General features: G+C 43.2%; 1 protein-coding gene across 1 annotated transcript in view; it reads left to right on the top strand.

Moving 5' to 3' along the window:
* Window positions 1–7,821, top strand: part of afap1 (actin filament associated protein 1) — a 263,294-nt gene extending 255,473 nt beyond the window's left edge. The window contains exon 20 of the mRNA XM_049568925.1: window positions 1,314–7,821. Coding sequence (XP_049424882.1) covers window positions 1,314–1,340 — 27 coding nt within the window. The 3' untranslated portion in view covers window positions 1,341–7,821. The remainder of the gene's footprint in view (window positions 1–1,313) is intronic.
* Window positions 7,822–24,341: the final 16,520 nt, after the last annotated feature.

Consider the following 24,341-nt stretch of genomic DNA (forward strand, 5'->3'; position numbering starts at 1 on the left):
CAGACCTTAATAAACACATGGCTCAAACTTACAAAACATTGCTGAGTCAAACAAGTTCTGTAGCTAGAATATGCTACAACTTATGTAAAAATAAATAAATAAAATAGATATTATGTCATGAGGAGTGAGGATGAGGAAAATCAGAGATGCTGGGATTAAGAGGGTCATCAATGCCAAGACAAGGTGGGTGACAAGAAGAGCAGAAACTGAGGTAGTTCAATTACAGAATAAGCATATGTTGGTGTTGATGCTTTGAACATTTATTACACAACAAATTCCCCTTTAAGTAATTAGTTATGGTACTTCTTATCAAAATCACTAATGCATCAGGATAACAAGTTTTATTTATTCTTTTCTTGATTTAATTACAGGCTTGAGACTAGATCAGGCTGAAAATGTCATTCTTGTAAATCATTATTTTAATTTTTTAATGCCAAAGCGCCAGCAATAGTTGTGGCTGGAGGCATCGTGTTTTCAGGTTGTCGTCCGTCCCATTCTCATGAACTTGATAGTTTAAGAATGCTTTGACAGAATTTCTTAAAATTTGGCAAAATCTATTTGCTTCATCCTTGAGTCCAAGTGGAGTCATCCTTGAGCCCACTTAGACGCAAGGATGACTCCACTTGGACTCAAGGATGAAGCAAATAGATTTTGATGTTCAAAAGTCAAGGTCATCATGACCTTGCATCGATCTCATTCTCCTGAATGCAATATCTTAAAAGAGATACTCTGCTAGTTTGCAAGAAGCTTGGTATCAGAACAGTGTGGGTAGTATGTGTAAATAAACTGCAGTAAACTTCCTTCCATCTAACCAGTACCTAGATATCCCTCCTTGCCCTCAAAATCCTGTCATCTGGTGGAATTTTGCCGTCTCTTGGGCTGTTGCTCAAACTGCAGGCTATACTTCCGCATTTTCGTATTACCCGTCACTCAAGCCGCCAGTGCATTCTGGTAATTGTAGGTTTTCTCCCTCTTAAGCAAAAGTGTCCCTACCTCTGTTTTCTCTGGTTCTGTAGCACCAATTTCAAGTATTTTTGTCTTTCTATTGCAGAGACATTCTAGTGTTATTAAAAGGCCATCTTTCCAGCATTGAAATACTCCTTTAAGAAGGCTTTCAGAGAATTTTTGGCACAGATGTCCATTAATTACTCCTAGATTTAAAATATATATTTTTTATCTTTATCTTTTATCAGTTTTGTATATAATTTTATTAGGTTTGCATTATTTATTTTACTTTTAACCCTTATTGTCCTTTATTCCAAAAAATTGCTGTGGTGATGACAACCTGTTGTCTCTCTGTGTTTGTTTTGCAGGAATGGGAGCAGAAGACCGGCACATAAACCACCTGACCCCTCTTATCAGTCTCACCTTCAGTTCTTTTTTCTCTTTTTAAGAAATTGTTTATATATTTATTTGTTTATACTGTCAGAGAGTGGGTTGAGGAGCACACAAGCATCCACGTGAACAAAACCAGTTGCTGTCACTACCAAAATATACACAGGCAACCTTTTTAACTAGTTTTGCCATTAAGCATGCTTAGTATACTAAGTTGTGCAACTTGTGTCGTCCGCTGTACTTTCTTTTCAAGCAACCACCTTTTTATCCTTTTCACTCAAACCTGTTTGACTGTTTGGGTTCAAAAAGGTCAAAACCAAGTATTTATTTGTAAATGTTTAGAGGAAATACTAGCTTCCCTTTATTTATGTTGATATATTTAAAGGGGTTTTTTTTTTGTTGAATTTGTGGCACTCCACAGAATCCCATCTCCTACACCGTTTATTGTTCTCATTCATGGGTGTCGGCATCAGCAAACAAAGTACATCACGGTAATCAGAACACACACCAGCTGAATAACAATGCAGCTCCTCTTTAAAGGAATAGTTTGTATTATTTGAAGTGGGGTTATTTGAGGTACTTATCCATTATCTGACATGGAGAATAAGCAATGTACTGCTGTGGAGAGGTCAACAATAAAACAGATTTTAACCACCTAAAAAAAGTCCCTCCTAAGAAAATAAATATCAGATTAAGTATACACTATACTGAGAAAATTTTCAGCGCTTTACCTTTCCAGTAGACTGCCTGTTCTGATGGGGAAGCCGTTGACAACTTCAGTTCCCCATCTATGCTCTCGTCAAAGCCACTAGTCTCCCTCGACAAAAACAGGGATTTTAGCTCGCTGAACACAGGAGCTGCTGGTCGTTGCTTTGATCAATTAGATAGTTTGTGACTTTGGTGAATCCAAACTAACTCTTTTAAATGCCAAAGTCACACAATAACACAAATAAAATAACTGTTAGAGGCAGCAGTAGACCAGCAGCTTCTGTGTTCAGGAATATTAAATCACTGTTTTTTTCAGTGAAGTAAAAGTAACAACCTAATTTTCCAGTCGTAAATCACTGTCTGTGACAGGTAAAGTGAGGAAAAACTCTTAATACAATGCACACATAAACTGATATTGATTTTTTTAGGTGGGACTTCTTTTGGGTGGATAAAATCAGCAGTAGATTGCTTAGCTCCCATATAGGACTTCAGCCTGATTCACCAAACTGGGGATGTGCCAACTGACATCTACTGTATGTAATACATTGACGATGGATACGTACCTCACACAGCCTCACTTCAGAAAATCTGAACTATCTCTTTAAGGGGCTTTTGAAAAAGCAGAATCATTCTAAAGATCATCCAGACTCAAAAAACATAATGAACTGTGGAGGTTGATCAGTATGGCTGTTAGACATGTTGACATGTTTAAAGAGGGCTGATTTATGCAAAGCAGTGTAGTTGTTTACCTTTTGGGGGTTTTTTTGTTTTTTTGTTTTGTTTTATTTTTGTTTTATTAAAATCAAAAGTAGGGTATGTAACACACAAGAGTGTCCCATCCCATTAATAAAGAAGATATTCATTTTTTTTACTTGGTTATATTTGGGACAGTGTAAGGACATTTTTACACACAGAAAGGAATTAATTAGAAATCAATGAAATATGTTTTGTTCGAACCTACCTGGTAACTGTTTTACTTCCTGTCTATATTTTCTGTGCCTGCAGGGGTGCCAAAATGTAGAATATAATTTTTTGACTCAAAAATGTTGAATGAATACTACCACAAACAGAGAGGATCTGATTTTTGCACTCCAATATTAAGTATTCAATACACAAAAACAAGATCAGGTAAGGGGGCTCTTGTAGCATAGTTACAAAGAACTAGTGCTGCATGATTAATCTAATTGCAATCGCAATTGCGATGTCAGGCTGTGCGATTACATAACCGCATAAAATGCTGCGATTTGCAATTTAATGTAAATAAATGTTAACGTGTGTGCCTGTGAATGTGACTACCTCTCCTGTAGTGTGTGGAGTTTGTTGACATTATGCCCACAAGCAGTGACCAACATAGACGGTGAAGAACAGCATGAGCACGACCATGAAAAGACTGAGTTGGTGGCGAAAAAAACGCAACATCTATTATATGGCAATACTTTGGATTCAGGTACGGCGACATTGAACAGAAAGACGTGCTGTGTAAAAGTTTAAAAGTTAAAGTCGCCACGTCCCGCGGCAACACGATCAATCTATATCAGCACTTGAGACAGCACAGAGGAAAGTAGGAAGAATGCAAGCAAGAGAAAGCCGAGCCGTGTAACGTTAAAGACAAAGGGACAACTGAAAGCCGCCAGAGCCTCATAAAACAACATCCCAGCACAGTTACGCAAACATTTGTAAGTGTCACGGGGGAATCATGGACTCCATAACAAACTATATAATAACAAATTAAAAATTGAGTAATTTTGCTCGGTTTCGGCCCACTTGACATGCTGCTGTGTTGTGCTATGGCGCAACAACGCCTGAACACAACACAGGCTCGCTCCGCTGGGGGTACAGTGCCGTGCTGCGTCTGTTGATGGTCATTTACACTGTCCATAACAATAACTATGTCAGGTCAGGTCAGTGCCCCCTGATATAATGTAGGGGAAACACTGAAATAAGCAAGAAGACTAATGATACCATTTTTTTATTATATTGTAATCGCAATCGCAAATTGCGATATTGTCCACTCAAATCGCAATCACACATTTTTATCAAATCGTGCAGCACTACAAAGAACATACTAAATCTGCTCACAAATAAGCCTGGTTCCAGACCTCTGAGATGCTTCCCACCTCTTTGATTTGGTGCTGTGCACACTGATATCTGTTTTCCCCTGGTTGGAAACATCAACCAATACCAGGCTAGCTAGCTACATTAATAAAAAAAAAAAAGACATAAACATGAATGAGATGGAAGCAGCTCTACAACGTAGGGCTCATTTATACTCCATTTGCATACGAAAATAGATAACATCAGTTTCAACAGCCAATAGATGGGACTTAGAGGGCAGAGTCAACAGTTTCACACAATAACATACGAGGTGACGGTGGAGGAGGCCATAATATTGAATCTTAAGTTTAAGTTTATTTACTTTATTAATCCCCCTGAGGGGGATTCAATGTTTTCACTCTTGTTTGTCAATTACACACAGGTCTGAAAGACACACACATGCACAAACAGGACCTATACATGCACAAAGTGGAGAGATGTCAGAGTGAGGGGGCTGCCCTTGGTGAGGCGCCCCGAGCGGTTGGGGGGTTCGGTGCCTTGCTCAAGGGCACCTCTGCAGTGCCCAGGAGGTGAACTGGCCCCTCTCCAGCCACCAGTCCACGCTCCATATTTTTTTTGGTCCGGATGGGGACTTGAACAGGCGACCCTCCGGTTCCCAACCCAAGTCCCTATGGACTGAGCTACTGCCGCCCCCATCTTATAATGGAGGCAGCGTCGTAGACAGTGGTGGTCTGTAAGGCCTGTAAATACATGGTTCCTACAGTCATGGAAAATCTAGAAAAGTCATAAAATTAGTAGAAATCATTGAAAGATTTGGAAAAGTCAATAATTTTTTGTTGTGTCAAATGAAGTTGTTGCGGTAATCTGTCGTGAATTATCTTCCACGTAATGTAATATAACAGAAAATTCACTTCTTGTAGCTGTTGACGTAATGTAGCTCTAATACGTCAATTTGTGACGTTTTGCTAACTATCATGTAGGTTTCTTCATTTTCCCACCATGTTCCATCCTTCTCTTCATGTATGCCACCTACCTGAAATTATGTTTGAATAGAGTTTCTGATATGTTTGAAAAATGCCAGCCAAGTGGGACAAGGCTAAAAAAAATGTTATAAAGTGTTAGGAAATCTCCAGGCACCTCACAATTCGATTCAATTATGATTCAGAGGGCAACGATTTGATGATAAAACAATTATCGATGCATCACGTTTCATCAAAATTCTATAAATGATACATTTTTCTCACTGTGTGACTGCTTGCTACTTTTAAAACACAGCATACTGTATCAATCATAGCATAGCATCGGCCAGCTCCTACAAGGGTCCAACAACTACATAGCTGTGCTAATGACTCCCATGCAATGGTTTCGGATTTTCTTCATTTTCAGACTGATTTTGCAGGTTTTGAGCTAAAAGTTTTGCCTGGAGCACATTGTGTATTAATGATACTCGTCCCCCACAGGGGTTGGAAGGACAAATACATTTCTTCCTCGTTCCAAAACCAAAATCAAACCCTGAAAAGTGTAGGGTTAGCTAACATTAGCGACTGAAGGTATAGTTTACTGAATACGCATGCTACTTTTGCTTTTTAATGATTATAACAGTGAATAAAGACCTACTCTGCTTCACAGGGACCAGTGAAGGGAAACAGAGAAACTTTACTGATATTCAACCAGCTGTGTGTCATTGCAGTGTGTCAGTGTCTGAATTCCTCTGGAGCTACCCGCCTGTCCAGTGGCAGAGGTCTGGGTGCTGGGGGCAACAAGGGGGGAAGCCAAACACCATTCATCTGCACTTACTGTGATGACCCACAGTAGGTTGAATATCAGCTTCCCTTTATATTTATGGTCTTCTGTCTCAATCACCAGTGATGTAGTGGTTCACTTGTACACTGGGATCTGTTCTCTATAGTGGGGCTTCAGCTTCAAATCTTTATTGTAGAATTAAGAACTGATTATTTCTTTCACCCCTATTAAGCGTCCTGGGACAGTCATGAAAAAGTTTTAAAATTTTGTCCATGAAAATGTGTGGGAACCCTGAAAATACATCACATGTGGATGGAGAATTCTTGTCATTATATAAACGTATTGTTCATTTCTACTATTTTTTAAATGTCTTCAGCATCTCCTACGACGTAACTCATTTGAACTATGCTACACTGCCTCCATGATCGCTGGTGGTACTGCTCCGTTTCGTCTGTATCTGTAAGCTTTCAGAAAACGTGCAACATAGAGCACAACAGAAGGCTTCGTCTGTGTCTGTATATGTATCTGACATTGAGCATAAATGAGCCCTTACAGAAACTCTAAAGTGGACATAATTTAACTGCCTTTAGCAACAACAAACATCACTGACTGAAGATAAATAAATATGATTTTAGTAAGATGGATATGTCACTCTCTACAGATTAGTTATGGCCAAACCAAAACAAGTAACCTACTCAAAAACCAACTCAATGTCAGACTGATAAAGTCAAATGGTAATTAGCTAATAGCCACAGATCTGGCAGGCAGCTGCAAAATTAGTGTTTAAACAAGGAGTATTTAAGCTAGCAATGAACATAACCGATGCCTCACTTCACCGCCCCCTGACTGAAACCTGTTGTCACAACTGGTAACTGTCAGTATTCAGTCACCCAGTGCAGCTTTAGCCACGCTGTTTCAGGGGTATCTTGTTAATTGTGCCTCTCTAAATAGTCCCTTAGTGTGATGATGATGGCTGTTATTAGACTGTAGTCACACTCTAGCAGGGTGTGTGTTAGTGTTGGTAAAGCTGGGAAGGACAGACCGAGGCGTGACTGCCCTTAGATTTGCATTGGAAAACTCAGAAACCTCAACCGCTATGGCTGATGTTAGTCCCTCATTCAAGAGCCTTGGTCCAGCTCCTCTGATCACGCCACTGGTTTACTGTAGTGCTGTGATCTGGCTCTGTGTGTAGTTTGTGTGTGTATGCGTGTGCATGGGTGCTGTCTCTCTCAGTGCCTCCAAGGCACATTCCAAACCCATCACCATTACACTGACTGAAATAGAGGCAATTGCTGTAAACTTAAATTGCTGTGTGTACTGTTGAATTAAAGACTGTGACTTTGATTTTCAGACTGCTTCACACACACACACACACACACACACACACACACACTCTCTCTCTCTCTCTCATTAATGTCACATTTTATGGTGCTTTTTTAATATTTTGTTCCATTGCTTATGCTGTTATGCTTGCTGTTGTGCTGATAATGCTATGTATACATACATGGTGCTTTATCTGGATTTTTTATGGAATTAGCATTAGCAATCACTACTGCCACAGTGACACACTACATACAGCACATTTGTGCCAACTGCTCCTTACTCATGTAAGTATTTCCTTTTCCCTTCCTGTTTTCAAACCCATATCCCACAAGTCTGCCAGCTGTAGAGTGTATTCATCATGTTAGCATGAAGACAGCATCTGGGGAGTTATATCTACAAGTATTTAGTTAAGTATATACTTAATTTTGATTCCCTTTTGGCTCAGCGAGGCTTCTAACTGAGCAAGATGTCTGATGTCAGTAAATGCGAACCTGCTGTATAGAGCTTTGTGTCGGGGATGGAGGGGGGTGGGAGTTCTCATGCATCAGTCCTTGTTTTTGCACCTTATATATTTTCTACTCTGTTGTATATCTCAGACAGTCTCCGCCTCGGTGACAGACATGCGTGTACATAAATTAATAAACCTCCTGACAAACAGCCTCAGTGACTGCGTGCCTTATTGGTGGGGTTGTTATGAATTTTGATTATAACAAAATAGAGAAATGCCCTTCATATTTTTGAGTCTGAGGCCATGGTTCTGTGCTGGAAAAAGGTGGATTGCCCTCTCTGGGTTAGTAGAGAGTTACTGCCTCAAGCCAAGGAGTCTTGTTAATCAGTGAGGGTTGCGCTAGACAGTCGTGGTGAAAAGAGAGCTGAGCTAGAAGGCAAAGCTTTTGATTTACCAGTCCCTATATGTGGCAACCCTCACCTATGGTCATGAGCTTTGAGTAGTGACCAAAAGAATGAGATTGTGGATACAAGTGGCCTCTGTAGCTCAGCTCAGCCTTAGAGACAGGGTGAGGAGCTCAGACTTCTGGAGAGAGCTCGGAGTAGAGCCACTGCTCCTTCGCATCAAAAGGGGCCAGTTGAGGTGGTTCGGGCATCTGATCAAGATGCCCTCTGGGGGGCCTCCTGTTGGAGGTGTTCAAGCCACGTCCAACTGGTAGGAGGCCCTGGAGCAGACCCAAAACACACTTGAGGGATTATATATCTTATCTGGCATGGGAACACCTCGGGATCCCCAATGGGAAGCTAGAAAGCTTTGCTGATGAGAGGGACGTCTGGAGTACTTTGCTCAGCCTGCTGCCCTCGCAACCCAGATAAGAGGATGAAAATGGATGGATTGATATTTTTAAGCACTTAAAGGACTTCTCATCCACATTGGCTCATAAACTGAGGTTTGAGTTGAGAAAAAGCAGTGGCAGTCTTTGCAGTGTTAAAAAACGGGTGGGGATTCAAATGTGTACATTTCCACACAAGTAGGCAAAGATCATGTGATATGACTGAAAGCTCCAGAGCAGCTGCTAAGTGGGCCATTTTTTTGTCATCCTGCTGACATACAGACAAATAAAGAAGCCAACAAACCAAATAAAGCTGTGTGTTCTCAAAATTAGAAACAGACACAAATCACATTAAAGTAATTAAAAGTTGGTCAACCTTTACCCTCAAAAAACTTCAGTTTGTACTTAAAAGTAGTAACAGTGTGTTGATCCAGACAGCCTCATTAAAAACAGGTAGTACTGAGTGTTGTATACACACAGATGTAGTGATGGGTGTCTAGATAGATAGATAGATAGATACTTTAATAATCCTTGGCAGGAAATTGCAATATTACAGCAGCATCATACATTCACTCATTCATTGCACACAGAAAAATAAAAACACAGATCTATCTACATAACAGGTTTAGTAAAATATAAAAAGCTAAAAGAAAGCTAAAAGCTAAAAAAAATAGACGATGCCTAAAAAAACTAATTACTACTAAAAGTATAAATAAAAACAAATGAATAAAAATAATGTACTGATAGATTAAATAAATAGGATAAATGCTAAAGTGCTGGAGTTATTGCACATAGAGGGATTGAGAAGTTATTGCACACTAATTGCACATTAAACAGCTTGATGGCATCTGGCAGGAAAGACCTTCGATACCGTTCAGTCTTACATCTTGGTGGGATCAGCCTGCCACTGACAGTGGTCTGCCGAAACACCTCCAGGGCATGAAGTCATTGTTCATTATAGCATTCATTCTTCTCAGCATCCTCACTTCAGCCACCTGCTCAACCCAGTCCTGAGTAGTGCCAATGGTGGTGCTTGCCTTTTTAATCAGTTTATTGAGTCTATTTCTGTCTGATGCACGAGCACCCACCCCCCAGCACACCACACCAAAGAACAGAGCACTGGCTACCACAGTCTTATAGAAGGAGCACAGCAGTGGTTTGCAGATATTAAAAGATGGAAGCCTTCTAAGAAAATACAGCCTGCTTTGACCCTTTTTATATACTGCCTCAATGTGGCTGAACCAGTCCAGTTTGTTATCCAACTGTACTCCTTAATACTTGTAGTTAGACAGGGCTTGACGCTAACTTTTTTCCCAAGGAGCACATGTGCTCCTAAGTTGAAAAAGTAAGGAGTGCACAAAGAACTTTAGGGGCACAATGTAAATTGATCAAATAATGTGTTTTCTGTAATAAACTTGATGCAAAGAGACATTTACAAGCAAAATTATTTAATGAATTTGTATACAAAATGTACAGAAAGGTAAAATCATCAAGTTTTGAAAAAGTATTGCAATTTAATTTTGTCTTTAAGGTTATTATCTTACATATATTATCTTTGCAATATGATTATCTGATATAATGTTACTACTATCCTAAAACATTCTCCAGGTCCTCTGAAACTCTGCAGGACTTACTTCCACCCTGCCCAGCACCGGTACTGCGGCAATGCAATGGAGCATATGCATTGAAACAAACAATATTACTGATGTATTAAATAATGTTGCGTTTTCTTATTCCGACGCCACACAGTCACATCTACAGTACACGCATGAACACGAACACGAACACATGCTTGCTCAGATTAACCCCTCTGATCCCACTCTAACATTCACACACAACAGGCCAAGCCTATTTACACATAAACGCACAGATGAAACTATAGCAAACAACAAAGTACATCCAGTCCACAACCACAACCAAAACTCATCTTGCTGCCTTGAATCTAAATCAACATCATATTCATTATCATCACAAGTCAGCACTCATATCAGACTGATGTGCAGAGCCGCGCGCGCGCACACACACACACACACACACACACACACACACACCCAACAACAAAACAAGCGCAGCTGCGCAGTTACTGAAAAGTAACCAGAACGCTGAATTTCTGACCATTACCGCCCGCAACCGCAATGTGTATGTCCACTCCCACCCGCTCCCGCAAAACTCTGATTTTGTGTCTTCTCCCGGCTCGCAGGAGAAAACACGTCATTTTATAGGCTATTAATAAAGAGATTCATGGGGTTGTTTATTTCGTTTCCCTGGTCTGCATGTCTTAACGCACTGGTCAGGAATAGGGTTCCTATTTCGTTGTTTTCATTTAGTTTTTAATGATATAAAGGCTGTTTCATATTCTATTCTCCTCCTCTGTATTTATTTATTTTTCTACCTTTATAGAATCACGCAGTGATTGAGGTTAAGGCAAGCCCGGCGCCAGGATGAAGTTACTGAGGGGGCGGTTAAAAATTACGAGGGGGCAAATCTTTATGATGCAACATAGGTTCACACAGTGAGTTATAAATAGCGCGCAGACATGCGTAGTAGTCACGCGTAATGACAGCTCGTCTGACAGATAGACAGATGGAGCAAGCGGCAAATTGGTATGAAAGCTGGTTCAGGGCATATTCGTCCATTTATGAATAAATATGGAGTGGAAACGCTCATGCATGTGCACCAAGTTCCTGTGTTGACATCCTGTCGCTAGGCTACATCTTCTTCTTCTTCTTTTTCTTATTCTTCTACTCTTTCATGGGGACCTGGCGGGACCCAATCCCAGTGCAGCCCTCTATGTCAGAGTACAAAAGTTACCCGGGCCATGCCCCCCCCCCCGGTTCCGCGGTCTATGTGTCCATGTACTACTGGGCAGTCATGACACCAACGAAAGAGGAAATTACTGGACCTGGAGTCGGACTTCTCTGTCACCGGTAAGCCGTTATCTTGTGCACTATGATCCTCTGCCGTATTCCTGTCTGTGACCCCCATTCAACCCACAACCGCCGTGATAACAGGGGCGCCCCACTCCACTAACTTGACGTGGAAATGAGCGGTAGTCTAGAAAACTGAATTTTTGTTTTGTTTTGTTTTGTTTTGGAGGGTGCTCGTGCGCCCTCACATAGATTGCGCCCTGGGCGGTCACCCACATTGCCAATAGCAAAAACCGTCCCTGCCTCCGCCACACTTTGACTTATTTCCACCCTGCTGACAGTGGGACTAACGGCCGGGCTCCACCGGCTGCAAACTAAGCGTCACGTCAGTGTAGCGTCACGGCGTATTCATATGGGCTCCACTGACTGCATACAGAAGTGTCACGTAGAGAAGCCAGCGGGGTTGTTTACCGTTTGCTGAGCCGAGAGGCTGCATGTAGGCTGCATGAAATGTTAAAGCATTTTCCACCTAAGCTATTACATATTTTTGCGTTATCTACAAGTTTACTGTACTGTTTGTCATCTACTCGCTTTCAAATGTCCGCCACAGACATTTACACAATGTCACAGATAAACATGGGTAAATGCATGAAAAAAAATCATCACATATCACCTCTGATAATGGTTTATTCATTTGAAAACACATTGTGCTCGTTTAGCACACTATTTCATGTAGTTTTTATCTGCTGGAGGGTCGCGTAGGGGAGCGTAGCGCGACAAAAATAGAAGAGCCGCGTAAAATAGAGAGTTGTCACGTGGCAGACGGGGGTTGTCGCGCCGCTCCCGTTGCCGGTGGAGCTGCTGTAATTGATTAAGGGGGGCGAGCTGCTACGGGACTCACGCTGCAGACGTGTCGCGCCACTGACGTGCCCGGTGGACCCCGGTCGTTATATTCATTGTGCCGACAGTGGCTTGGAAAACTGCCCATAACCGTGTCACCGTGGGAAGAGGGAAGAGGGAAGGCGGCTGGAGTTTCTCCAATATTTGCGGTTAGATTATCATATTTTTTTTATTGACAAAAATATAGGCTGCTTCAGCTGATTTTTTATGCGCACATGTGCCCCTAAATATTTTTTACAGTTCGCACACACCTATTTTTATTCGCAAATGCGAGTGAAATGCTTGCGCTGTCGAGCCCTGTTAGACACAAGCTCCACCTCTGTTCCCTGTATGGAGACGGGGACTGGTTTGGTCCTCTTCCTCCTAGGGCATTAACGACTTAGATTTTTTTCAGGTCGACTTATCTGTCATTAAAGTCTAAGTCGAGTCGAAAAGTCATTTGATGACGTCATCACATTGACACGGCGGAGGAAAGTGACGTATCTCCACACATGTGATGTGTGTCTGTCACTCTCAGGCCTGAACATACTCGGGCGTACTATTAGCGGAGCGGGCTCCACGAGGAATGTCCGCAGTCATTCAGGCTTTCATAGTCGAGTGCACTTCCGCGTTGTAGTTTCCTGTAAAAAAATCCCTGCAATGTGAAAAATACATGCCGAGCAGTCACTGGTGCGCAAAGCGGAGTCTGTGCAGTCGTAAAATCTGAGCTTTGCGCGCACAGGGCTTGCGGACGTCCGCTTTGAGTCCGTGCGGACCTCCGTGGAGTCCGTTCCACGTACCTTCCGCCCGAGTATGTTCGGGCCTTCAGGCGTTTTCTCAGGCCTATCACCTTCTAGGTTCTCTGCAGCCATGTCTCTTGTCTTGTTGTGGTCTGAGTTAATTTCCCCTCTACGCGCCAAGTAACGTTACCACCCTTTTTATGAAGGGACTATGACTATTGGTTAAGTCAAGGATAAAGTATTAGCATAAGCCAATCAGAGGCAGCGATTGCATTCTGTACACAAGCACACAGAGAGAGAGAGAGAGAGAGAGAGAGAGGGGGAAAAAACACACGACTTGTCGACTCCTCCCGGGGGGGGGGGGGGGGGGGTCGACTTGTGCCACTGACGTTGACAGGTCGACAAATCGACTTTTCTGTTAATGCCCTACTTCCTCCTAAAGTCAATGACCATTGTTTTGGTCTTTGAGATGTTCAGCATTAGGTGGTTTTGCTTACACAAGTCCACAATTGTGCCCCTGTATTCCCCCTCACAGTTTCCCCTTATACAACCCACAACAGCTGTATCGTCAGAAAGAAAGAAAGCAGGTGTCTAGGTTGCATTGAAAGTCAGATGTATACAGTGTAAACAGGAAAGGCGACAGGACAGTTCCTTGAGGGGCCCTCGTGCTGCACAGAGCAGTCTTGGATACACGTTCTTCTAGTCCGCTGGATATCCTGCCCACAACTTTGCTGAAAAATGTTTTCAGCACTATTGGTCCATCTCTGCTCTCCATAATCAATAGCTCACTGGTTTCTGGTCGTGTCCCGTCCCATTTCAAGCAAGCGGTTGTTCAGCCGCTTCTCAAAAAGCCCAATCTGGACCCCGATGTTCTTAGTAACTACCGGCCCATTTCCAAGCTGCCCTTTGTATCTAAGATTCTACAAAAAGCAGTTGGTTAGTGACAGCGTTGAACAGTTACAATATCTTAGATAAATTTCAGTCCGGTTATCGTCAGTTACATTCCACAGAAACTGCTCTTCTCAGGGTCTCCAATGACATCACGATGGCCTCCGATGCCGGTAAATCCACTATCCTGGTTCTGCTTGATCTCAGTGCAGCCTTTGACACAGTTGATCACCACATCCTTTTAGACAGGAGGGACAGGGTAGGACTCTCAGGGACCGCTCTTCATTGGTTTAAATCCTATCTGTCTCATCGATCCTTTTCTGTGGCTGTTGGCCCTCATAAATCAGAGTTTGCCCCCCTTTCTTGCGGGGTGCCCTGTGGTTTCCTGTGCCCCAAAGTTCAGTGCTTGGGCCTATCCTCTTTATGCTATACATGCTCCCTCTCAGAGATGTCATCAGCAATTTTAAAGGTATCTCATACCATATGTATGCAGATGACCTCCAGTTATATTTTTCTTGTAACCCTGATAGGACCGATGGAATTGACTCACTGTACGTTTGTATGAATGTAATTAAGGACTGGATGCCTTCTAACTCCCTTCAGTTGAACGCAGCTAAAACTGAGATTTTAATTATTGCACCTGATGCCTCAGCATCTAAAGTGGCCAGCTGCTTAGGGTCCCTCAGTGCAAATGTGCGCCCCAAGTTGAGAAACCTTGGGGTCACATTTGATCAGGCCATGCTCATCGATGACCACATCAAAACTGTCACTCGCTCCTGCTTTTTCCACCTCAAAAACATTTCCAAACTCAGATCCATGTTAATTTATTCCGAGCTAGAAATGATCATCCATGCTTTTATTTCCTCACGTCTGGATTACTGTAATTCTCTTTTCACCTGTCTAAATAAAACTTCATTAGACCGCCTCCAGCTGGTCCAGAACGCTGCCGCCAGGATTCTGTCCAGACCTCATAAGTTCACTCACATCACTCCAGTCCTGGCATCCCTGCACTGGCTCCCTGTTAATTTCAGGATCCAGCACAAGATTCTAACCATCACTTACAGAGCCCTCCATGGTCAAGCACTGCATACTTGATGGATCTGGTGTCCTTTCACTGTCCTGTCAGGTCACTGTGGTCCGCTGAAGGCCGCCTACTTACTGTCCCTCACACAAGATTAAAGACGAAAAGTGATAGAGCCTTTAAGGCTGTTGCACCGAAATGGTGGAATGCACTACCTCATGAGCTCAGAGGGGCCTCTTCCGTGGACATTTTTAAAAAGCAGTTAAAAACACATCTGTTTAGGCTTGCGTTCCATTAATTGTCCATTGTATCATCTCTGTATTTTGCTGCACTTTACTTTTTATTTGTTTTTGTGTATTTTGCATTGTTTCTGTTATTGTATTTTTTGTATTTTATCTTGTGAAGCACTTTGTGAGTCCTCTCTGTGAGAAGTGCTATATAAATAAATTTACTTACTTACTTACTTTTGGAGCTGCACGTACTGTGGTCTGGCAGTTAAATAATCCAACACCCAGGAGACAAGCTCTGACTCCACCTGCATCCTCCTCAACTTCTCACCCAGCAGCTCCGGCTGGACTGTATTAAAAGCACTTGAGAAATCAAAGAATGTTATCCTCACAGTTGCATCAGAGGTGTCAAGATGAGCGTGGATCCTCTGGAGCATGTAGATGAGGGCATCATCAACACCGATACTGGGCTGATATGCAAACAGTAAGGGGTCGATGAATGTGCTCACTGTGGTTCTGATGTGAGAGAGGACCAGTTTCTCAAGTGTCTTCATGATATGAGAAGTTAGGGCGATGGGTCTGTAGTCATTAGGGTCGGATGGATGTTTCTTTTTGGGGACAGGGATTTTAAAAGTTTGGGGCTTATCCCATCTGGCCCAGCCACTTTTCCCTGCTTTAGTCTGTCCAGTTCCCTCCTGACCTGGAAAGAGTGGATTATTAGGGGTGAAGCTGGTGGCGAGGTGACAGGTGGGTGGGGGAGGGGGTGCTAGACACTGGCATCAGGCGCGGCGCGGTTGAACAGTCAAACAAATTTAGGTTGTCAGCGAGGTCACAGTCACCATCGGGCAGAACCCCCCCCTCCCCCCCGCTTGAGGCCAGTGATTTTTCTCATTCCAGACCAGACCTGCTTCACCCCACCCTCTTGCAGCTGCTGTTCCAGTTTATGTCTGTATTCTTGCTTACCCTCCTTAATTTTCACCTTAAGTTCCCATTGTATTTCTTTTGCTTTAACCTTGTCGTCTCCTCCTGAGTAATTCTCCCGGAATGTCGTGTCTTATACTGGCGACTTAAGCAAATGGTGCAAGCTCTAGCAGTTGTTGTCGGGAGTAGACAATAGCCGGCAGCTGACTCCTCTGTTCCGCGAGGAGAAGTTGTCCCAGGAGTGCGCACGTTAAAAGCAATCTTATCCACTTAATTTCCAGTTGATAACACAGCAGTAGAACAATAAAACGGTAAAAACGATTAAAATCACAAAATGAAACGAAGTAAAAACACTCTAGAAACACTTAAAACAAACTTGCTGAGCTGCATGTAACAGGCTGCCGCTTCACCTGGCACCATGTTTAAAGAGGAAGAAAGTATCATTTGCTCATAAGGAAAATGTTACTTTCCACATGCTGAGTCCCTCAGCAGGACTGTGTTATGTTAACACAGTGGATGAAGGGTGTAGAGGTAAAGAAGCATTTCCAAGAAGAAAACATTGTTTAAGAAATCCTTTTTACACATTTTGTAACCTAATTAATGCAGTTTTCAGGGACAAGCTCACGTGTGCATACTGTCATCAACACTGTTAAACGTACAGTAGGTTTTCAGTGTTTGATTGCATGGAAACATTTTACTTCCCGTAAACGCCACAAGATGGAGACAAAGTCCACATTTTATTCGCTGCCTGTTCATTTAAAACACTGAACATTTGATTTGTCACTTCTTTACATGCATATTATATGTTTTTTCTTGATTGCTAAGACATGCATCCTGACACAAGGATCCACTTAATCTTCCATATCACCTTCTTAGCACAGCATAAGTCTTCTGTGATAACATGTTTTCATTGGTTTCACACATTTTTCACTCCCTTTTTCAAAACAGTTAACACAGACCTAATAGAAAGACCCCAAACTCTATTGGATTAACTGTTAAACAAAAGGAAAACCTCCATGCACAGCTGATAGAAATTACTTGCATAACTATGAATCTCTGATGCAGTTGTGAGAAACATTTTTGCACAACTCTTCAACCAGCAATCAACCTGCATTTACCTACAAAAGATGCCATCTCTGTGTTGTTGTTTGCAAGCATAGATCAAAGAGGAAGCACATTGTTGTTTTTAAAATAACTCCACTGACTTTTGGTTTCATGCAGAGAATTAATAGTGGTAGTTCTTAAAGAAAATCCAATCAAACTATGTTGTCCATACCCTTACCAAAAAGTAGTTTACTTAAAGGAGCAATAAGCGAAATTCATCATTTCTAGATTGAAGGAATTAAAAAATTGCTATGTGAAGAACTAGAGGTGTAATTTCATCTGGAGTAGGGCTGGGCGGTATGACCTAAAATTTATATCATGTTATAAATCGAATTCCTTCAGGGTAACGGTATATATCGCAGTATAAATTTAAGTGTAAAAGTTATAATAGAAGTGTTTCTGAATGGGTTTTGTAGTCCCTTAGCAAAGCTAAATTGATAAAAGAAAAACAACAACAAAAGCAAAGATATAATGTATTTTTTAGAGCATTTATTGTGCAGAATGCAGATCTCAAAACTCAAAATTAAAACCCAGTACTCTATGGTGCAAAATGTCCCCTGGAATTTATATCAAAAGGTAATTTCCTTCTTTTAGCAAAATCCTAAATGACTGAGTTGTGTTTTTTCCACCTGGACCTTTATGCTCTGCCATTTCTCCTCTAATCATCACGCTGTAACCTGTGACAGGCTGCTATGATACCACAACTATCACACATTCACATAAGGCCCGTTTCCACCGCAGGAACTTCGGGGTAATTTTACGGGGCTGGGGCCGTTGGTGCGCGTCTCCACCGCAGGAACCACCCCTGAAGGACAGAGTTCCGGAACTTTTACGGGGGCTAAACAAGTCCCTGCCTCGGGGTAGGTACTCAGAATGGCCCCGAAAGACTCCCGGCTGGGGCTTGGAGATTACTTGGTGCTGATTGGATATACTCAAGGAGGTATGTGATGTCAACAGAAAGCAACAAAATAGCCGGCATTTTTAAAACTCAGCAGATGAGGATTAGCTCGTTCATATAGCTTCCTCCGCCATGTAAAAAAAACTCACTAAATGGCCCGTGAAAAAATATTCTTTCCAGCGGATATCTTAGTTACAACATGATTGAGCTAGCAAAGCAGTTTTGTGTTGCTATGTGTGGTATTTATTCAGTTTTGGGAAATCATGATGTCTACAAAAGCATCAGCTAACAGCAGCATCAAAGCTATCATCAGGATGTCATCTGTTAAAAGCCTCCCGTTGTCGGATACGACATGAAACTACTCCAGATAGCTCAATCATGTTGTAACTAAGACATCCGCTGGATTTTTTTTTTTTTCACGGGCCATTTAGTGAGTTATTACAGACACCGCTAAAGGCTAACAGCTAACGGCGTCCCTACGTCGCCCCGGTAAATGGTCGCGCAACGATTACGTCACATCCAGAGCCCGTAACTTTACAGGAACCTTCCTCCTACTCCGCTCTCTCAGTGGAGACACGGCAGTTGAGAGGGCCGAGCGAGAGGACATTCCTGTAGTAGTTCCTGCCCCCCAAATAGTACCAGGAACGTCTTCAGTGGAAACGGGCCTATATGGAGTTTTTTGTGGAGCCCCTAGCGTCACATAGGTTGACATTACCAAAGGTTTATGACAAACTCTCTTGCCGAAAACCAACTCCCGTGTGCACACGACGAGAGAGGAGAGGGAGAGATGCCGTGCTGCTGCCAGAGGAGACACTGAATGAGTTCCCTCTGAGCGGTAAGTCGCTAAAAGAGTCTGAGAAGTCCAGGGCTGTTCATAAGACATTAACTCACTCACTCACAAGTTTTCCAGCAACACATGTTGCACGTGCTACGCTAAATCACGGACGTGAACCAGCTCCTCTTGCTCCACTGTCTCTGTGCTCGCAGCCATTTTCACAGTGAGGCAGGTGCGATGATGTCATCGACGATAGGACGGTAGAGCACAAATCTCTACCGTGGGCCAAATTTATATCATTTCTACCATCTACCGCATATACCGTGCAGCCCTAATCTGGAGTATAGCATGACCTCACACACCCTCTCTCTGTGTTGATCTCCAGCCCATTATTTACAAGCCGGTCCGGCTGCGCGTTCATGTACGTTCATGTGAATCCCCCCCCCCCCCGCCCCCCAGAGCCCTTGGCCCTCCCTCCCTATAAAAGGCAATGGCAGCGCGTATTTTCGAAATGAAATGGCAGAGAGCAGAACGTCCACCTGAAGACGACCAGGATCTGACATTATCTCTAAAGAAACAACGGTTGCTGACGAAGAAGTTGTCGGATAAAGAAAGGGACAGAACTCGGATTAACATTGGCCTTGCATTTCCAAGGTGGAGAGCACTGCAAGAGCTAAAAGGGCTACAATCTGACTCGGAGCTAGCTCTTCTTCTCCTGGACAGGTACAACATAAAGTCAAATGTCTGTTTTATTTAGTGTTACAGTAACGTTAAGCACATGTCGTTATGTTGATTCAACTAAATTTAATGTTACAATTGTAGCATGGGTTAATGTCCGGAGCTTGAGTTATTAGCGGTTCGATCCCAGCAATGGGTCAGGCGTTTCGGTTGTGTTAGGTGAGTAACGTTAGCCCAGCAGCTCAGCTAACATTTGCAATTAGCATTGTAAAATGTAGCCCGGCGGGCAGCCTGGCGGCTGTGTTAAGCTATTCTCCTGCCTACTTCAATGATGATGGTCCCTGTAATAAATGCAATATATTTGCTGAAATGGAGGCGAGGCTTAGTGACTAGAAGAGCTGGTAGAAGCTACTCCAATAGCCGTAGTAGCTCTAGTGCTAACTCTGGGAGCTAACGCTAACATTCCTCTCTTCTCCGTGAGCCCGCCAGGCTCCACGCTAGAGCTCGCCAGAGCCGAGAAGCAGGCTCCCGGAACGTTAGCATGGCAGCCGACTGGTGCTAACGCTAACGTCCCCATGCTTCTCGCCTCCGACTCACTGAGCCTGGCGGAGAAGCGTGGGGACGTTAGCACTAATGGACTGCCATGCTAACGTTCCAACTGTCTCCGTGAGACCGTGAGCCCGGCTCCTGGTTCAGTTGGAGTTGGAGCGTTGGCGTGGTAGCCGAGTAGTGCTAACGCTAACAGGAAAGCAGGGAAATAGCTAAACACAGCAGAGACCGAGAGTGAGTGAAAGACACTGCTAACTGCTAAACTAAGCTGGCCGTTTAGATTTTATTTCCTCGCCCCTGTGGCGAGTGAATCTGCCTGCAGTGAAAGTGGGGGCTAACCAGTGCTTCCTCCTCATGCTCCACTTCACTCAGCTGCTAACACAGCCAGTTAGCCTCCGCTAGCTTCCCAGCTAGCGGCTCTCCGTTTGGTTCCAACCGGAGCACTGAGCCCTGGCTTGTTATTCAGGTTAATGTGGGAAGAAGCAGCGGGTATATCAGGCAGCTGAGTGAAGCTGAGTGAAGCGGAGCCTGCGGAAGAAACACCAGGACCGTCTGAATGTGATAGTCCCTGCTGCGGTACTCGTCTTGCCGGCACAGACGAGGCGAGTTTGGGGGGGGGGGGGGGGGGGGTTGGAGAGCAGAGGTAGAGGGAGGAGTGACTCATGACACACTTTGTTTTGCTCTACAGGCAGTGCACAACAGCAAACCTAACGGTGAAACGATTTTGCTTATTGCCCCTTTAAGTATACTATAAGTATACCTTTCTTAAACTAAAATTTAAAGAGGAACTAATGTGTTTTTTCAACCTGGGCCCTATTTTCTGATCTAATTTTGTCTAAATGAGTGATAGGATGTTCACTATTCGGTCTCCTAAGTAGGCGTTGTCCCCCGTAGCCCAATCAAAGACAATGGAGAACCGCCAATCAAAGACGAGTATCCCCACCCTTGCTTGGTTATCGTAGATTAGCTGGGCTAACCGTTAGCGGTGTCTGTAATAACGCAGTAACTCAATAAACGGTCCGTTAAAAAAATATTTCATCCAGTGGATATCTTAGTTACAACATGATTGAGCTAGCAAAGCAGTTTTGTGTTGCTATGTGTGGTATTTATTCAGTTTTGGGAAATCACGATGTCTAGAAAGCATCAGTGGCTGCAGCTGACAGGGACAGCTAACACTAGCAGCAAAGGTTACATCAGGACGTCATCTGTTAAAAGCCTCCCATTATCGGATACGACACTACTCCAGTTAGCTCAATCATATTGTAACTAAGACATCTGCTGGAAAAAAATATTTTTAGTAATCCAGTATCTTTGGTGAAACTGCACTGATTTCAGCACCAGAGAGGAGATATCTGTTGCCAGATCTCACGAGAGTGTGTTGTTGAGACAGAAACAGGTCTTGAACAAAGTAAATTTCCTCCTGATTTGTCTGTCTGAAATTTGCCATTTTGATGTCAGAATGTTCTGAAGATATGTGGCTTGTGATAAATGGGTCCAATATCTGCTTCCGTGACTATGGGGTGAAAGAATCGGCCATAATCTGTAATCCCGTTCATTTCTCCCACTTAAGTCAATGGACTCAGGACCTGCTGTTAGTCTCCTAAAGGTAGGGTGACCATATTTTGATTTCCAAAAAAGAGGACACTCGGCCAGCCACAACATAGCCTACTTAAATGATACTCGCAGTTTACTCAAAGATGCCTTATAATTTGAATATATTTAAAATTTATATGTATGGATAGAAAATTCAGTTATATTACAAAATAATATCTCTCAAAGACAGAAATTCAGATAGGCCCCAATAGGGACACATAGGCTACACACACTAGAGTGTGGCGATCCGAGCCCGACGGTACCCGACGGGTCGGCCGGGTTTGGTCAAAAATGTAGCTATAAATTGTATTCGGGCTCGGGTCGGATTCGGTCAGCTTTCAGTGAAAATGTAGTGTAAAAATAAATAAAATCCTATTGTCTGTCCTGTTTATTGCTTGGGCACTGTTATTTACATGACAACACCTGAACATAACACACACACACAGACACACATTGGCTGTTTGTTTCTACCTCTCCCCTCTCTGGAAGTCTCGGACCTCCAGCCGCCCGCCTCCGCCTTGATTAAACGCTGAAAATAAAATAAAAGAGGGAGACAGGTTTTTCCTATTTTATCTTATTTTGTTTTATTTCTCCCTCTCCTCTCGCTAGAAGCGTCGGACCTCCCGCCTCCCGCTCCCGTCTCAAACACGGAGGTCTCCCTCTCTGCAGCTGAACACGCCCGGCCTGTTAAATAGCCTGTAACCACTGTGTGACACAAACTCAGTGCTTTGGTCATTAAATAATGTCGGGCTCAGTTCAGGTTCGGACAGAAATATGCTGTCCGTGCCGCACTCTAACACACACACACGCAAACACATGGAAAACCGGACATTATCATCAGTTTATAAAAACCCCCCGGACACCCTGGACGGGACGTGAAAAGTGGACATGTCCGGGCAAAAGAGGACGTTTGGTCAGCCTACCTAAAGGGGCATGGTGGTTGCAAACCCCACATGACACTGATACAGGAAACTGACTCGCAGTGGACCGTCTTGGTTTATCCACCGTCTTTGCTTCATCCCGGCTTGCTCTGATGTATTGCAAAAGTGGACGGCGATAAATCCACGAGAGCGAGGCAACTGTTCTCCACCGACTGCACCGTCTGGCTCTCACCTGATCTAACAGCTGATTGGTTTAGATGTCGACTCAACAATATACGTTTTAGAAAAACTACTCATTTTTGTTGAATTTTAGAGATTAAGATTTTATTTGTCTGATTTGAAGGTTTATGCTGTGAACAGAAAACATGTTGTGTGACTGATGGTGAAGTTTAGTCATCAGAGACTAAATACATTCATCATAAACTATACATAGTCTACTGTAAATTAACATTGGACTGTTTTAATTATTGAAGTATTTAGCAACACAGAGACTTGTGGTCAGTGGGATGTGAGAATTCTTAAAATAACGTGTACAGATGTGAAGCCCTGACTGTATCTGACTGAACCTTAATGAAAGCTGTTGTCTAGTATTTTTTTTCCTCTGAAAATATTAACCTTACTGTCAAACAGTTTATTTAGCCTGTGTAGTTGAGGGGACAGGTCAAACTGATAGGATGCTGATTTACAGGAGAATTCATGTAAAATGGAGGATAAACCATGAACATAAACTACAGATCACCTGTAAAGCATTTTAATAAATTAATCTATCATAATAAAAACAACTGGAGACTGAAAACAAAATGATATATGGGTCCGATCACTTTTTTAATGAATTGACATCATTCCAGACAGGATGTAAGTGTAACATATTGTATTAGCCCTTCACATTTGGTTTCCATAGCTGCTGCCCATATTGTCCCCCCAGGGCCCTGGAATCTGTATGAATGGTTTTAGCCCCAGAAGCTGAATAAAAAACCACAGCAGTCTACCGCCGTACTCTCGTCACCTTCTCGTTATTTCTATTTATAAATGCGTATTTTACATGGTGTCAGAAGTCTGTCACAAACAGAAACCATGTAGCCATGACTACTACCACATTTGAGCACCCCAAGATTGACTGGGACACTGCGGACTTATAACAAGAGTTTGAGAGGTTCCTCAGCTACGCTGATTTCGTCTTCCACGGTCCCCTCACTGAATTGGGAGACAGACAGCGTGTCGGGTGGCTTGGAACGTGGATCGGCGAACAAGGTAGAGAAATCTACAAAACGTTGGACTGGGCTGATGGTGAGAAACAGGACCCGGTCAAAGTTTTGGATAAGTTTGCCAACTACATCAGAGGGGTATTGCACAAAAGTAGAATAAAGAAATCCAGGATAACAGAGCAAGCGCGGCTTGACCTAGTCTGATCGATCGGCGCATCTTGGCTTAATTGGTTGCATAAGGGGCGTCGGTGGCTTAGTGGGTAAAGCAGGCGCCCCATGTACAAGGCTGCTGCCACAGCGGCCCGGGTTCAAATCCAGCCTGTGGCCCTTTGCTGCATATCATCCCCCTCTCTCTCACCCTTTCACACTTACCTGTCCTGTCCATTAAAGGCAAAATGCCCATAAAACTGGCACTGGGGTGGCCCACCCAGCCAGGACCTGACCACAGCAGAGGAGCTGGCACTTCATTTGAATAAAGAGAGGCCAGTGATGGAAGGGATCCAGGGAGGGGCTGTGACAGACTCAGTCCCTGCAACAGAAACTGGCTGCTTCATACAAGGTATACGTTGCAGTACTACTGCATATGGAACACAATCAAAAATATTATATTGTCTGACGATGGATTTCCTTGCAGTGTCTGGGGACACACTTCTACTTTTGGAGCCACCAGA

This window comes from Epinephelus fuscoguttatus, linkage group LG23, assembly GCF_011397635.1.
Source record: "Epinephelus fuscoguttatus linkage group LG23, E.fuscoguttatus.final_Chr_v1".
NCBI classification, from domain to species: domain Eukaryota; kingdom Metazoa; phylum Chordata; class Actinopteri; order Perciformes; family Serranidae; genus Epinephelus; species Epinephelus fuscoguttatus.